Raw genomic sequence first — 14,343 nt, forward strand, 5'->3', positions numbered from 1 at the left:
ACAAATCCCAGGTTCTACAAAAAAAAAAAAAAAAAAAAAAACCACTGTTCCCAAGCATCCTGCTCCCAGAATTTAATGGTAGTGAAAGATCAGCCACAGCTTTGCTACTTCCTCTTTCCTGGACATGCTCCAGAAACAGGGAATAGGGCTGGCATGGGAGGCAGTTATGCCAGGGGAGAGCCCTTCAGGACAGTGAAATACTTTTTTTTTGTGATTCCAAACCAGAGTGTGCCCACTCAGGCTACCTCGGACCTCTCTGTAAGTCAGGATGAATGTAGTTGAAATCAGTGCARTTTATACTGGAAAACTGGAATGAGCGAAATCAAAACCGTTTCATTTTAATATTTCTTCTTTGCATTGGACTTTGCAAATCATTGATTGGAAACATCTAAATACAGTGGAATATTCTGAATTTAGTATTCTGTGCTTTTGAAGACTTACTACATCCAGTGTTGGTGTAATCTCTACTATTAAAACAATGATAATATATTTTGCTGTAGAGATATCTAGCTACATCTAATTCGGATTTGTTTTCTGAGCATGAGGYTTTCTCATGAACAAAAGCATCTGTAGAGTGATTCATTTTGAAGGATTTTTGCAAAATTTCCAARGAGTGCATCAGTATCAATGTCATAATCAGTGGGCAACCCAGCTGTTTGATTGAATTATGCCTTTTGTTTTTAATCTTCAGCAGCTTCCAGGTAGGTCAGTTATTTTTAACCCACTCCAGCAACAACAGCAGCAGCTGTCACAGTTTTCTCCAGAGCAACAGTCTCAAGGTGCTACCACCTGTAGTCCTCAGCAGCAGGGAGAACAGGGGTGTRCTAAGAGCCCTCAGTCTGGGGTGCTCGGATGAAACTTTCTCCCCAGTCTCCACAAAAGGATAGGCCTTTATGCCACAGATCTAAAACAGATGCGGGGAGGCATCCTCCAGATCCTTATGGAATTGCAAAGACTGCAGTGGCTTCAGTGCCACGGCTGGAGCTGGGTCAGAGTTACCTATTTATATCCKGTAAAAAAGAGCAATAGGAGGAACTGCCTAAGCACACCTGGCCCTGCCAGGAAGGGAGCAGCCCAGCGCACGGGTGGTGCAGACTTGGTGTGGTCCTGGTCCTCACACCTAGCACACACCCCCCACTGCAGAGGAGCAGAGAAGATGCACACGGCAGGATTACTAGAGAATAACTGAAGCTTCCTACTCCCGCTGTCAGGAATTGGCTTATTTCTCAGTGCTGTCATTTAACAGGGTTGTTCTGTCTGCACCCAAGGAAGTACCTCTTGGCTTCAAAGCCAAAATTTGCTTCACTGCTGTCTATAATCAGTGTTAGGGCTGTAATCACTGAAGAAGTCTGAACTCTTGGTGGAGAATAATCTGTTTTCAAACTAACAAAATTTGAGTGGTTGGTTCCACCTGTGCCTAAAATCTCACAATCTTACCAGGACTCATGAAGCACTTGGGGAAAACTCTGGCTGCTCTGCTTTTGTGTTTTGAGTTGAGTTACAAACTCCTTTGTCTTCTGGACATTCAAGATTTCTGTTTTACCAAACAGTCTCCACTAGATAAACAAAATTAGGACAAACATTTGTGTGAGTTGCTGCAGACCGGCTAAAAATAGGATGCCTCTGAAAATGAGAGTATTAGTCTAATACGTTACAGTCTTTCTTTTATGTAAGCTGGTTTCTTAAAAGGTTTATGTGGTGAACAGGCTCCTGTGTCACAGGTCTTGTTCTGGAATGTGTGACAGTTTAATGGGAGACTTCTGGATTTATTCTGAGAATCCAACTGTCAGTTACCAGCTGAATTATTTTTTAAAAGATCAGGCAAGCTGGTGCTTTTAGGGTTTCTTTTCTATGCACTGAATAAAAGCAGGCACAAAGGCTGATTTGAGGCCGTTGGCAAAGTTCAGGAGGAAGTAAGTCTCGCAGTGTTGGCTAACTTGTCCCGAAGGAACTTTTCTTTCAGCACAAGTTACTGAGTAGGACAGGGGTTGTTTGGCTAAAACCAGCAATTAGAAATACAAGAACTGTATTTGCTTAGAGTGTTGCCCTCCAAATGCTCAGTGGGGAAAAAAAAACTTCAGCCAAAAGAAAAACTCATTTTCTGCCAAGAGAATACAGTCATACTTTTCGCGTACTTAAGGAGTTTGGTYTTGTTTTGTTTTGCAGATGTTTTTTGACTTCGATTTGTAAAATATGTATATGTTCYTAATACACACTACCTTAACATTTTCTTTAATGTGCAGTCTTTTAGCAAAGTTTACCTAGATCCTAGTGCATTATTATGGTTATTCTATAGAAGCACTACAGCAGCTCAGACTTCATTCTTTTTCCTCCCTTACGATGAGCCACCCGGCTTGCTTAAATCACATACGTAATACCCACTTAAGCACTTGCTTTCCAGATTTTAAAATTAATACAGGGTCTTCAAATAGGCCGTAATTTAGCAAAACGTGACCTCAGTGAGTGCCAGATCGGGCTGTAATAATTACATTTGTGTGATTAATGTACAAGATGCTTTGTTCTGAAAATAACATTTCAAAGTGGATGTGTTTTTCATGAAACTAAGGAAAGCCTGGCACAATCTTGTGAATATGCATTTCAGGCTTTTCACATTTTGATTATGATTAGGATTTTCACATGCAGGTAGTCTCAGGTGCCAGCTGAAGACTTCAGGTGTGTTGGGTAGGAGATAAAGTGCAGCATGGTTTGCAGCACGACCATGAAGGTGTCGCTGCTGATTTTCAGTGGGGAAGTTGCCCTCTTGCTGGCTCTTCCACTAGGTAACAGGCCTAACAGGAGCTGCCTTGGGGCTTCCAGCAGCTGTAGGTGCTGCTTCAACAGTGACTACAGTATTATCTGAATCTGCACTCACTGTAAAAAGAAGAATTAAGAGTCTGAAATAGGCACTTGAACCGTTTGTCTTCATGACAGCTTCATTTATTGACTGCTCTCCAAGTTTGGTAGTAAAGACCAAGCTTTTTTGTTTTGCTAGGGGTCCGACCAAGGTCCATCCACCCAAGATCAGGCCTTATCCRCCCAGCAAGCTGCTGTGATTAACCTGACCGGAGTAGGGAATTTTATGCAACCTCAGGCCACAGGTACGTGCTTGCTGCGCCTCCTCTTGTACTTGTGTATGTTGGTAAATTCATACTGAAATGAAGTTTGGTCTTAAAGCAGCCTTACATTAGATCAAAACGATGTACTCTTTATTATTAGCATGAGTTACACAAGAAAGTTTCTTTCARAGCATGCACTTTTCTGTTTTGTTTGGCATATGCTTGGCATAGTAAATTGGTTATCTTTAAAGGACATATGGACATAAGTCACACTTAATACAAAAAGAAAACACAGAGATTTCCATGCCAGACTTCATTGAGGAATGTTTCTTTAACTGTGTGCTTAACAACCAGTATGACAGAACTCTTTTTGTGTCTCTACATGCACCTCATAATCTAATTACCTTCTAACTAACCAAGTATGTATATCACCGAGTATGTATATCACGTATACTTTATTCTGTACTGTTTCCACTTTTCACTTTGAAACTAATTCTCTTGATCCCCTTTTCTGTTGCTCTCTATTCCTGTGTCTTCCTTTCCTAATCCTGACAAACTCGACCTCTTTGACCTGCCTGCTTTCCCCTTCTCCTTTCCATAGTGTTGTCTCAGCTTGGCTCTGCCATGAACAGCCCTGAGCAAAGCCTTCCTCAGCAGAGACTCCAGCTCTCTTCTGCCTTTCAACAGCAACAACAAGCCTTGCAGCAGCAGCAGCAACAGATACAAGTAATCCAGCAACTTCGCTCTGACTGCATTTAAAAAAAAAAAAATATACCAAAAAATACAATTCTCAGCTCCAAAAGCAAATATTCTGTCCCTTGGATAATTTTTTTACTCTTTTTGTGGCCTCTCAAACCAATAAAACATTTTGGCAGACTACACCGTGAAAGACTTAAAATCTGTTATCTCAGCTTGGAGCACTGAATTTATTTTTATTCATGTAAACCATCCACCTTCTTGATTTGACAACATTCAAGGAGTGCTTGTGGCACATTAAAAATAAGCTCTGCCAGGTGCCATTATGATTTCACGATAATGCAAGAGCAAGATCTGTAAGCACCTGTAAGGTCCAGTGTAGAACAGCTGCGATTAGTACACAGACAAAGCAGCTCTGGCAAAGCATTCCTTTGRTGTATTTTTATAGCTATATAAAAATGCTTTATTATTTGATCCCACAGTCTCCTTCAGGTGATACATGCAGAAAATACTGTGCTAAAAATGTACTGCTAAGCCAAACAGATTGACTGAAGTTGCTGAGTTACTGCAGTTACTGCAACCCAGAGAGGGCAAAGAAACAGCACAGCACTAAGTGTGTGTGTGTGMAGTGATAGACGAGCCCTCAGCAGGCTTCTGTGCCACTGGTGCTGCTTGACTGTACCCAGTGCCCCAGTTCGTGGTATATTCCTTTTGGTTAACCCTGTACTTAAAGTCTCGATTTATTTCATTTTCCCCTTCCTGTCATTCTCCCTGAGATGAAAGGTAGCTCTCAAGCTAACTCTTAACAAACTTTTTTCCCCTCCTTTTTCACGGCAGCAGTTGCGATTCTTGCAGCATCAAATGGCTATGGCAGCAGCAGCAGCTCAAGCAGCTCACCTACAACATCAACAGCATTCAGGCAGCCACTCAAAAAGTAAAAGGAAGAGAGGCACTCCGGCCCCTCCAAAATCCTGAGACTTGCATTTTTTTTCTATATATAATTAATGATTCAAAGGGGATTTTTTAAATTTTAAAAAGGAGAAAGCTTAAAAACAAATCAGTGTTTTACATTGCTGGTGGGAAAATGGCTATTGAAACTACACTGTAATAAATGGAACTGCTTTAGGAAGCCAGCCCTTTGGAAATGGGAGATTTTGCCTGTAAAGCAGCTAGGGCTTGGTTTCTTTAAGTCATTTAATTTTTTAACAGAATGTTTTATCTTGTATTTTTTACCATTCGGCAGCACTGTATATAGTCTGAGGGTGAAAATCATTTTAGAAAAATGAACTTTGTAAATGTAGTATTGGTATTTGTTTATTTAGTATAAAAGGTTTGTGGACASTGTAACAAATACAATTTTTACAAATCCATTTTTGAAAAGCTCTTGCCTTTGTTCATTCGGGTTGTATGCTTTTTATCACTTTGTCAATCAGCTTCTTTACTTCTTTATGTCTTGTAACAGCTCTGGTGATACAGTCCTGAAGCTTGGCTCCTGTCAGAGGGCTTCCACCTAAAAATTAAAAAACAATTTAGTTTTTCCTTTATACTTTGGTTAGATTTCTTCACATCTATTTTCCAAGTGAAAACATGGAATAMTACTCAAATTCTTACAACCACCAACTTAAATCTGGGGAATATCAGCTTCACCAACTACACTTCAGCTGTCAAGAAGTTTGCTTTAGGTTTTTGTCTTTTAAGTATAAGACTTTGTACAAGATCTATCATTTTTTACATACACAAGAACATACATACACAAGAATATACATAAGGCTAGCTATGACTTTTTTTAAAATAAGTCATGCTGCCATTTTCAGACTTAATTTTAAGAGCAAGTGACATAATAAGCGTAAATACTTTCCAGCCATTCAACTGTTACAAAGCAACCACATTTTACAAAGAAATGTAGATAAAACATTTGCCTCCAAAAAAAAAAAAGGTTGTCATCTCTACACTGTCTGTACAGTAAACTGAGGAGTACCTGGCTTATGGACTGAACACAGTCTGCCTTCTTCATCAGTTACAACAGTTACTGTTCCAGTTGCTAAATCTTCCTCTTCTACAGTTGGATCAACAATCAGTAACGTGCTTTTGAAAGAAAACACATGCAGACATGTTGTGTATGGGGATCCGTTAACTTCATTGCAAAACAGAAGTTGCTTTTTATTTTTTTAAGTATAGTCTTAACAAAAATTGACTGTAATTTACTGCACAGGTTATATAACACCAGCTACGTTATCAAAATACACCAATTTTACAAGAAGGAAATGCAAATTATTACAGGGAAGATTCAGTATTAAATTGAAAGAYCTATTTGAGTCTATCAAGACTTACCATTGAAACTGTTACACAGAAAGTTGCATGCGAGCAACCCGTGCTACCCTCTTATTTCAGGAACATATCAATGAACCACTCTTGGCAACACTCACTCACAGCTAAAGAGACTCTACACTCTACATGAAGACAGTGTTAAGGCTTTTGCATGGACTGCACACTAACCTCATTACCAGACCTTAAGGTTAACTTAACTTCGCATAGCAAGTTCACCAAAGCAGTTTGCAATTTCTGATCAGATTTCTAACACTGATCATAGACCGTCTCAACTGGGAGTCAGTATTGCACAAGAAAAAAAATGAAATTAAAAGGAAACAAAAAAAAAATAAAAAACAAGCTACAATTCAGCCTTAGTTTCTTTAAAAAAAAAAATCACTGCTGTTACAACCATTTGCAGTGCCAGCAAAAGGAGGAAAGACCCATACGGCCTAACTGTGTATAGCCTCCTTCAACAGAGGCAACCTTTGTCTGTTGATGAGTATGGATGATTTAAGGACAAGTAATAACCATACTGATAACTGTGTGCCTCTCATGGGATACAATCTTTCTCACTTCTAGTCTATGTCAAACCTAAACCACTCAAGAATTTGTATTATAGTAGTTAAAAGAAGCACGCTAAAATACTGATAACTGAGTTTGGTTCATTTTGATCATCAGCTGGTCAACACTTGAGTTTGGCATCCCTTCTGCTCATCCTAGGCCTCYTATGTTTGAACAAAAGGTCTATTAGTAATTTCTGTTAATGTAGGGTAAATGTGCATAACTCCCAGCCACCATAAAAATACCTAAGCCTTGAATCTGATTCCAAGAAGTGATCATCCTGTTTGTCATTTTTTTTCATCTCAAACAGGTATCATCATAAATACTTGCATGTTTTATAAACAGCCASAGAACATATTTAAATTTAAGTAAGTTCTGTGTTCCCAGGAACAACAATACTTCAACAAAACTTAAAAGCACTCTGAGCCGATTGCAATTGTGTAATTAACAGACTAAATGAAAAGCCAGTAAATGAGAGGTGTCAAACTGTCAGATGTCATCACTTTAAGCTTTCATCATCAGATTCKGTACCTAAAGGAATAATGATTTAAGAGTGCTGGCCATACATCTATTGGGCATTTACGTCTTCAGCTATCCAGAATTATTGTTGTTTTAACTGCACTGTTATTAATTGCTTCTGCTGCTAAGTCCTTGGTATAAGCTAATCAAAACCAAGATCTTTTGCATCCATAAGCTTCTGAAAGATTAACTTGTCGGTAACACTATTCAAAGACATTGCACAAACATAAAGCAATACCCATTCCAGAAACTTATTTCAATCCCAGAGTACTTGTAAGTGTATCTTAAGTCAYAGGAAGAAGCTGGACAGAGTTCACTCTGTTCTACTGCCTACTCCTTCAAACCACAGAACCAAGGAACAGTTTAGCAAAACAGGCCTAGGATAAGCAGAACTGGACTGACAGACCCTGCAAAGTCTTCCCTAGCACGAACCAGTAAGAGGTGACTTCCTTGGGTAACAGCCTCYGTTTTTCCCCACTTCTTTTAACTACACAGCTGTTTTTAAGTACAAAATCTTTACCAACTTACTCATCGAATATAGCAAATGACGTGGCAACCGGATGCTTTCTGATGATCAAAGGATTCTTCTGTTTTAAATTAACGTCTGATAAACCAGTTTCTTCATTTATAGTAACTGTTGGCAACTGTACTAAAGGGAAGGAAAACAAACAATCATATGTCATTAAACATTGTTTTAGGGAGCCACACAGATGATGWAGGCTACAGAAATATTTATTCTTTTATCATACTGGTAAGCCACTGAAAACAGATGAGAATAATAATGATAATGATCATAACAGATGAGGCTACATTATCAGTGTTCTGTACAAAAAAAAATCTTGAATTCATTGAATGGATTTAGCTTTGAACTATCTGTCCAAATAAGTATTTCCTTTTACTCCTCAAGTTCTTCTTTACACAGAAGCATTTTCTGCTTTTAAAATGTTGTAAAATGACAATACCTTAAGAGTTGTATTTCACAAAAAAGCATCGTTCCCCAAGGGTCTACTAGCCATATTAAGAACAGGAATGTAGTCTCAGCGATTGTTTACATACCCATAGAAACAGTACAATCCAATTTTCAGAAAACTCTCCCTTAGACAGTATCAGAGGCAGCATCATGGAAATAGAAAGCAAAGAAGCTGCAGGAATTCAGAGGGAAGCAGTTCATGGGTAGAAAGAAAAAAAAAAAAAGGCTTTGCCATAAGCATTCCCTTATGCTACCCTCCTACAGGCACTTATGACCCCTAAACTTGTGAATTATCAATCATATATTGGTTGCATCAAAATCATTTTCCAATGAAGCTAGGAATTATTGTGACTATATATATATTTTTTTTTTTTTCTGTTGAAGCGATTATAAACTTGTTGACAAGTCATCATGAGCTAGAACTAACTCATTCTCCAAGCAATAGTACTTAGGGTACAGGTCTTACCGGAAAGAAAACTTACCATTTTTTAATGCTGCCAGCAAGGCAAAGGTACTGGCATCCAAAATGTTTCCATCATAGTCCARACATATGATATCACAGTATAGCACCCAAGCAAGCTACCAAAAAAGATTTACATATGTGAGATATTAAAGCAGACACAGAAATAGTGCATTATTTAAGCACATGCTGAGCATATGAACAAAGATGTTTACAACAATAAGGAACTTCTTGCCTTTTAGATGTAATCCAAGGCACCAAAACTAAAAGCTAACAATCTATTACCCCCAAAATACCTTCCTTAAAGTCCTTACACTGTGATCTTGCTAACAAGTCCTTCTTCATCCGAGTTACATCTTACCTTGCCATTTGCAATRCACAGATCTTCTTTCTCTATCATCTGTGAACTAAAATAAAATGAGAGCGTAAACAAAAAAAAATMATTTTGCAGAGATGTTCTTGTTTTAAATGCATTAAAATGGATCTTACTTTTCAATCACATCTGCAATGAACTGGCTTGCTGCTTGAGCCTCTTCACTGGGAGGCCCAGAGCGAAACTTTGCTGAACAGAGGGATGGCAGTTCTACATTGGGAACTAGATATCAAAAATCATTAGTTAAAAACTAAATGAAAGCATGCTATAGAAAAAAACAAAAATATAAATGCAACAATAGACATTACCACTAATACTATTATCTCAATACTATTTTAAGTACTTTGAATTAAAGGTAAGACTAAGAACTTACCAAGCAAACTTTTATTCTCCCCTCAAAAATTATTTATGAGCTTAAAGAACTTATATAAAAAACTTATACTACCTKGCACTCTGAAACTATTTATTCCATRAAGAAACACTTATACCTAACTATAATTTTTGTCTGTAATCCTGCTATGAATATCATGACCTCACACAACTCTTCTTTAAATGCTAGACATTCCTAATGAGATCAAGAGACAAGAGCATTTTCATGCCACAGCCTGACTTTACTGGGATGCTACCTGCTTCTCATCAACTGTTAAAACTTGACACTTCAGACATGGAGCAAAAACATGCATAAAGTTTACAGAGAAGAAAACGAGAGCATAAACAAAGCTCCCTGACAACAACATACTTATCAAATCCCCTTTTCATAAGGTAGTTCCAAAAAGCTCTCATTTTCACAGAAGGATTTTATTTGAAAAGAACTCCGCAAAGGAGCAAACATCTACTCTCAGGATTTATATAATACCTTGGGAAAAAAACTGTTACAAAAATGGGTCCATTAGAGTGTTTTAAGGGTCTTTTGTTTGTTTGTTTGTCTCTGTTTGGGGTTTCCAGGCAAAAGTTAACAAAGTTTTGCACAACCCTTCAGACACRATCTTCCGTCAATGAACCCTTCTCCCCCAGCACACTTTTCAGTCTGGGCTGGAATCAGCCACAAGAAGGCAGCTTTGCACAGAGATTTCAAAAGCAAAGCAGGGGAATTTCTAACCTGAAAAARGCTCAGCAGATTTTGAGCTACCAGAAAGCTACACAACCAAAATTAGTAGTTACTAATTTAAGCTAGTTTTGTTTCTGAAGTACTATATGTTAGTTTAAAAACTTCCTTCACTTAAGGAATTTAGTGAATATTTRCCTAGCTTATTTCTTTTAAAGTTTTTTCACCATGCATTCAATCTATCCCATCATTACAGCCATTTAGCTGAAGTAATATGAGATCTGAAAAAGATGTGTACTGAAATACTTACCAATATACCCCTTGTTAGGAGAATCTGCTGGAGGTGCTGCAAGTTCCTGCAGAATGAGACAAAATAAAAAGGTAAATTTTATTCACAAAAGGAGTTTCTGGCTATTCTATGTATGAACAGTCATTTCCTTGCCAGTTATCATGACAATTAGATTTATAAGAGCCATTTTCTATCAGTCAGTTTCAAGTTTTCAGGTCTTCATATCTCAATTTGGCATGAGGGAAAACTCAATGCAGTGATTTGCCTCCTGTTTCACAGCAGGCCAGATGTAAAGCTGAGGGATGGAAGTCACTCAACAGTCCAACTATTTAACTCCAAATCCCTCATTAATCAATTTTCAGTAACTCTTCATTCAGCTCGTTGTCAATAAATAACAAAACTTCAATTTTACGTATTTCTTTCCCCAAYACACAAAATGCATGTTTTCAAACTGTATAGGTAGGATTAGACAATGAGATTATTTCTAGTTTCGTGCCTAAAAGTAACCTCTATGAAAGAATAACAGTTAGACTGACACATTATTGTAGCTCTCCAGAAGATTCATTCTAAAGATAAATGCATAAATTCAACTAAAGTTAAAACAAAAAGCAATCATACCGCTTTAACTCCACAAATTACTGTAGTATTTCCTAATTTCACCAGGGCAGAACCATCTGCAGTTGTAATTGAACCTGAAGACAGAAAATGCTGTTCAGTGAAATCTATTTCCTTTCAAAGGACCTTAAGTAACAACCAACTTCAAAAAGCATTTACATCATTTTAAAACAAATACAGGTTAAGCAAAGCAAAGTGTCCATTAATTCAGGGTGGGAGAGGAATCTCTACTTCTCTACCACACTTCTCTACCAACAATCAGAACACTGGGCTTACAAACTATAAGAAAGGCATTGCTTTTTCCTAAAGTTCTGTCTTGGAATAAGCCTGCCTAACTATTAGATTGATCCAGTCAACTCACATGCACCATATAATTTTTAGTTCCTTAATGCAAATCTGAGGTAATAATTTCTTTTAGCAGAGGAGCAGTCAATGGTCTGCTGGATGAAATTGTGCCTTTCTACCATGCAAAGAGGTTAAACAGCTCTGGGGATCATCTAGTCCAAACCCCCTGCTCAAGCAGGGAGACTTCRAGCACGTGGCACAGGGTCATGTGCAGGCAGGTTCCAAAATGTCCAGAGAACCTTTCCGGCAGCCCGTTCCAGCACTCACCATCACAAGTTAAGTTTTTCCTCATATTCAGATGAACTTGCTGTGTTTGTGGCCATTGTCCTACCACTGCCACCACTGAAAACAGTCTGGYCCCATCCTTCTGACATCCTTCCTAAAGATATTTGATACCAACCGCTTCCAATATTCCCTTCTCGAGGCGGAACAGGCTTGGCTCTCTCAGCATTTCCCCGAAAGGTGGACACTCCAGGCCCTTTCTCATCCTCATATCCCCACACTGGGCTCACTCCAGTAGTTCCATGTTGTCTCCCTTGCACGGAGGGGTCCAGACCCGGTCACAGCGCTCCGGAAGGGATCCTGCTTCCGTGCAAGAGCTGCTTGCCCAGCTGAGAGCACAGCAGGAGTCCCTGATGCTCCCAAGGCACTGGGGCACTCGGTGCATGTCCAGCCGGTCAGCACCTTAACATACACAGCTGGCCTCAGAATTAGACAAGCATCCAGGCAGCCTAAAGCACCTCAATTATGCTGCACAGATCAGCCCAGAATTAGGACTAACAGTGCTCAAATATATTCCTGTACAATACATTGTTCTTAATACTCACTGGAACTATAAGTACAAATCCTATTCCTCTCTTGTTTTGAAGTTCAAATTTCAGGAACACTGAGTCACTAAGGACACCAACAATAAAATAAACAAGAGCTATGATTTTAAAGACTTTATTAAAAATATATTTTAAAAATTTATTATTATCCCAAATAAACACTTACCTATGTTGACAGTAGTTGCCCGGAATTCACCTAGCTCTCTTCCATCGGGTCGACAGTTCTCCTTCTAAACAAAAATTAAAAAAATCAAATTCAAAAAGACGTTTCATGCCAACATTTATGTTATGTGAATTTATATAAAAAGTGTTCTCTTATTTATAGCACAAATATGGAGTTACAAAATTGCTAGAGAAAACTCACAATACTAGCCTACCTAGTATTTCAGCTACTGATGGCCCATTGGTAATTTTAAGTGTAAAATTTTATAGAAAAATATATACGTGGCTTAATTGTCTTAAGGTTAAGTGCTACACACTAGACTTAGAAAACTATCCAAGAATTATTGATAAATTTAGAGTTTTCACCTTTCCGTATCATTTAGGTTTTTTTAGGTATTTTTTTTCCCCTATCTCGCAAGGCTCTTAAAACATTGCTTTGAACTAAAGTCAAAGCTATCAACAAAACCTGGATATACACGTTAAATTAAAAGCTGTGTCATTTCACCATGTTAGATGGGAATGATAATTTGCCATTATTTCAAGCTTTTCAAAAAACAAAGACTTTATTTAATAGTTCAATTAATGCATGCCCACATCTTAATCGTCTTTTGTTACCTATCTCCCTGCCAACCACTGTTTTGGAAGGTAAAGAACTAAGCAATGAAGCTTCTATTAACATACAAATAAATTCTGTATTTAGAGGAATTAAGGCTGACCGCAATGATATGGGCTCATTTCTTAGTATTATTTTAGTAATGCATAGGCTAATATAATACGCACTACCAAAAAGAGTCCATGTTCTTCTTCCACATTCATGGTGAATAGGCTTAGCAGTAACAGTCTCTACTCTTTATGTTCTAGTAACATCTAAAAACTCAGCCTCGAATCATTTTGTCCTAGTCAGAAAACTGGCCTTGTATCTTAGTCAAGTTTATTCAACATTGCTTCTGAGGCCAAAAGAAGCATTTATCCAACATGCTGCAGAATAAACAACATAGGTGTAAAGGGAAAAAAAAATAGGGGAAAATTTGTCATACTCTTCACAGCATGTTTTGCCTTTGAACTTCCCACTTTCCCTATGGATTCCAAGCCGTTTATAAAGGCACACCATGTTCTACTCACCAAAAACCTTCTGTAATATTCCAGTGGTTCCACTGTCCTGGAATAGATAGAAACTGAAGTTCACACGCAAAGAATCACAGAATGGTAGAGGTTGGAAGGGACCTCCAGAGGTCATCCAGTCCAACCCCCCTGCTCCAGCAGGGACACCCAGAGCACGGGGTACACGGTGGCATCCAGGTGGGTTTTGGAGACCTCCAGAGAAGGAGACTCCACAGCCTCCCTGGGCAGCCTGTKCCAGGGCTCTGTCACCCTCACAGGGAAGCAGTCAAGTCTCTAGGGAAGCTAAGAAGAAAAGCRGGCAACTCTGTACAGCAGAAGTGCTCTGGGAGTCAAGCTAACCTGGAAAGCTGGACAGCAACCACAGCAAGCTTGGGAAACTGATCTAGGTCTAACTGATCTAGGACGGGGCCTCCTCAGCGAGCTGAGAAAGGCGGCTCCCCTAGCGCGTGCGTCATTTATAAAAACAGGTGAAAAGGATAAAAAAAAAGAAAAGCAGTAGCGTTTTCTTTTACCTACTTAAAGTTCTCCTTAGTTARGGAACCTRCATGCCCTTGTGCTTATGCACACCAGCTACCACCACCAGAACCTTATTATTAAGGCAGTTAGGGCCAAAAAGCATTTGCTGAGGCAAGGGAGGCCAAAGAAGAAATTTGAAGGAATTATGCAGAAAGGGCAACTTAACAGATTTTGTGAAATATCTTGTTAGTTCGAGGRCTAGATTCAGAGGTACAAAGCAGTTAAAAGCAATTTATCACCTTAAAACATAACAGTCTTTTTATTAGAACTCTCTAATCAAAGATCTAACACTGCAAAATCCGCTTTACGCCGTTTTCCACAACAGGATCCCGGAAATTACCAGCACGGTTTATCAGCATTCGGAGCACAGAGCACTTCCCTTTGGGAATAAAGGGGGGCGCGGCGGGATCACACACGAACCTGCCCTCCAGGYCCAGGTTTTCCCCGCGCCCCCGCCCGCCCTGCGCGATCCCGATC

General features: G+C 38.9%; 2 protein-coding genes across 13 annotated transcripts in view; one reads left to right on the top strand and one right to left on the bottom strand.

The window, feature by feature from the left end:
* Nucleotides 1–5,105, top strand: part of SUPT20H (SPT20 homolog, SAGA complex component) — a 33,063-nt gene extending 27,958 nt beyond the window's left edge. For 6 of the 12 annotated variants that reach the window (XM_026033925.1, XM_026033926.1, XM_026033933.1 and 3 more), the window contains exons 22-23: nt 2,993–3,098; nt 3,658–3,826. In XM_026033925.1, the coding sequence (XP_025889710.1) occupies nt 2,993–3,098; nt 3,658–3,815 (264 nt within the window). In that variant the 3' untranslated portion in view covers nt 3,816–3,826. Of the gene's footprint in view, nt 1–2,992; nt 3,099–3,657; nt 3,827–4,589 lie in introns of those variants that run through there. The other 6 variants (XM_026033929.1, XM_026033937.1, XM_026033931.1 and 3 more) reach the window with 4 other exon arrangements.
* EXOSC8 (exosome component 8) lies at nt 5,035–14,123 on the bottom strand. Its single transcript, XM_026033938.1, has 11 exons — nt 14,106–14,123; nt 13,351–13,387; nt 12,233–12,296; nt 10,898–10,971; nt 10,301–10,346; nt 9,062–9,167; nt 8,934–8,979; nt 8,595–8,691; nt 7,671–7,791; nt 5,731–5,837; nt 5,035–5,262 (listed from the first exon to the last, which is right to left on the bottom strand). Exons 7-11 carry the CDS (start codon nt 8,970–8,972, stop codon nt 5,147–5,149), a joined length of 480 nt encoding a protein of 159 aa, XP_025889723.1. The 5' UTR covers nt 8,973–8,979; nt 9,062–9,167; nt 10,301–10,346; nt 10,898–10,971; nt 12,233–12,296; nt 13,351–13,387; nt 14,106–14,123; the 3' UTR covers nt 5,035–5,146.
* Between the last annotated feature and the right edge of the window lie 220 nt (nt 14,124–14,343).

This window comes from Nothoprocta perdicaria, unplaced genomic scaffold (genome assembly GCF_003342845.1).
Source record: "Nothoprocta perdicaria isolate Ctin4 unplaced genomic scaffold, notPer1 scaffold_137, whole genome shotgun sequence".
NCBI lineage: Eukaryota > Metazoa > Chordata > Aves > Tinamiformes > Tinamidae > Nothoprocta > Nothoprocta perdicaria.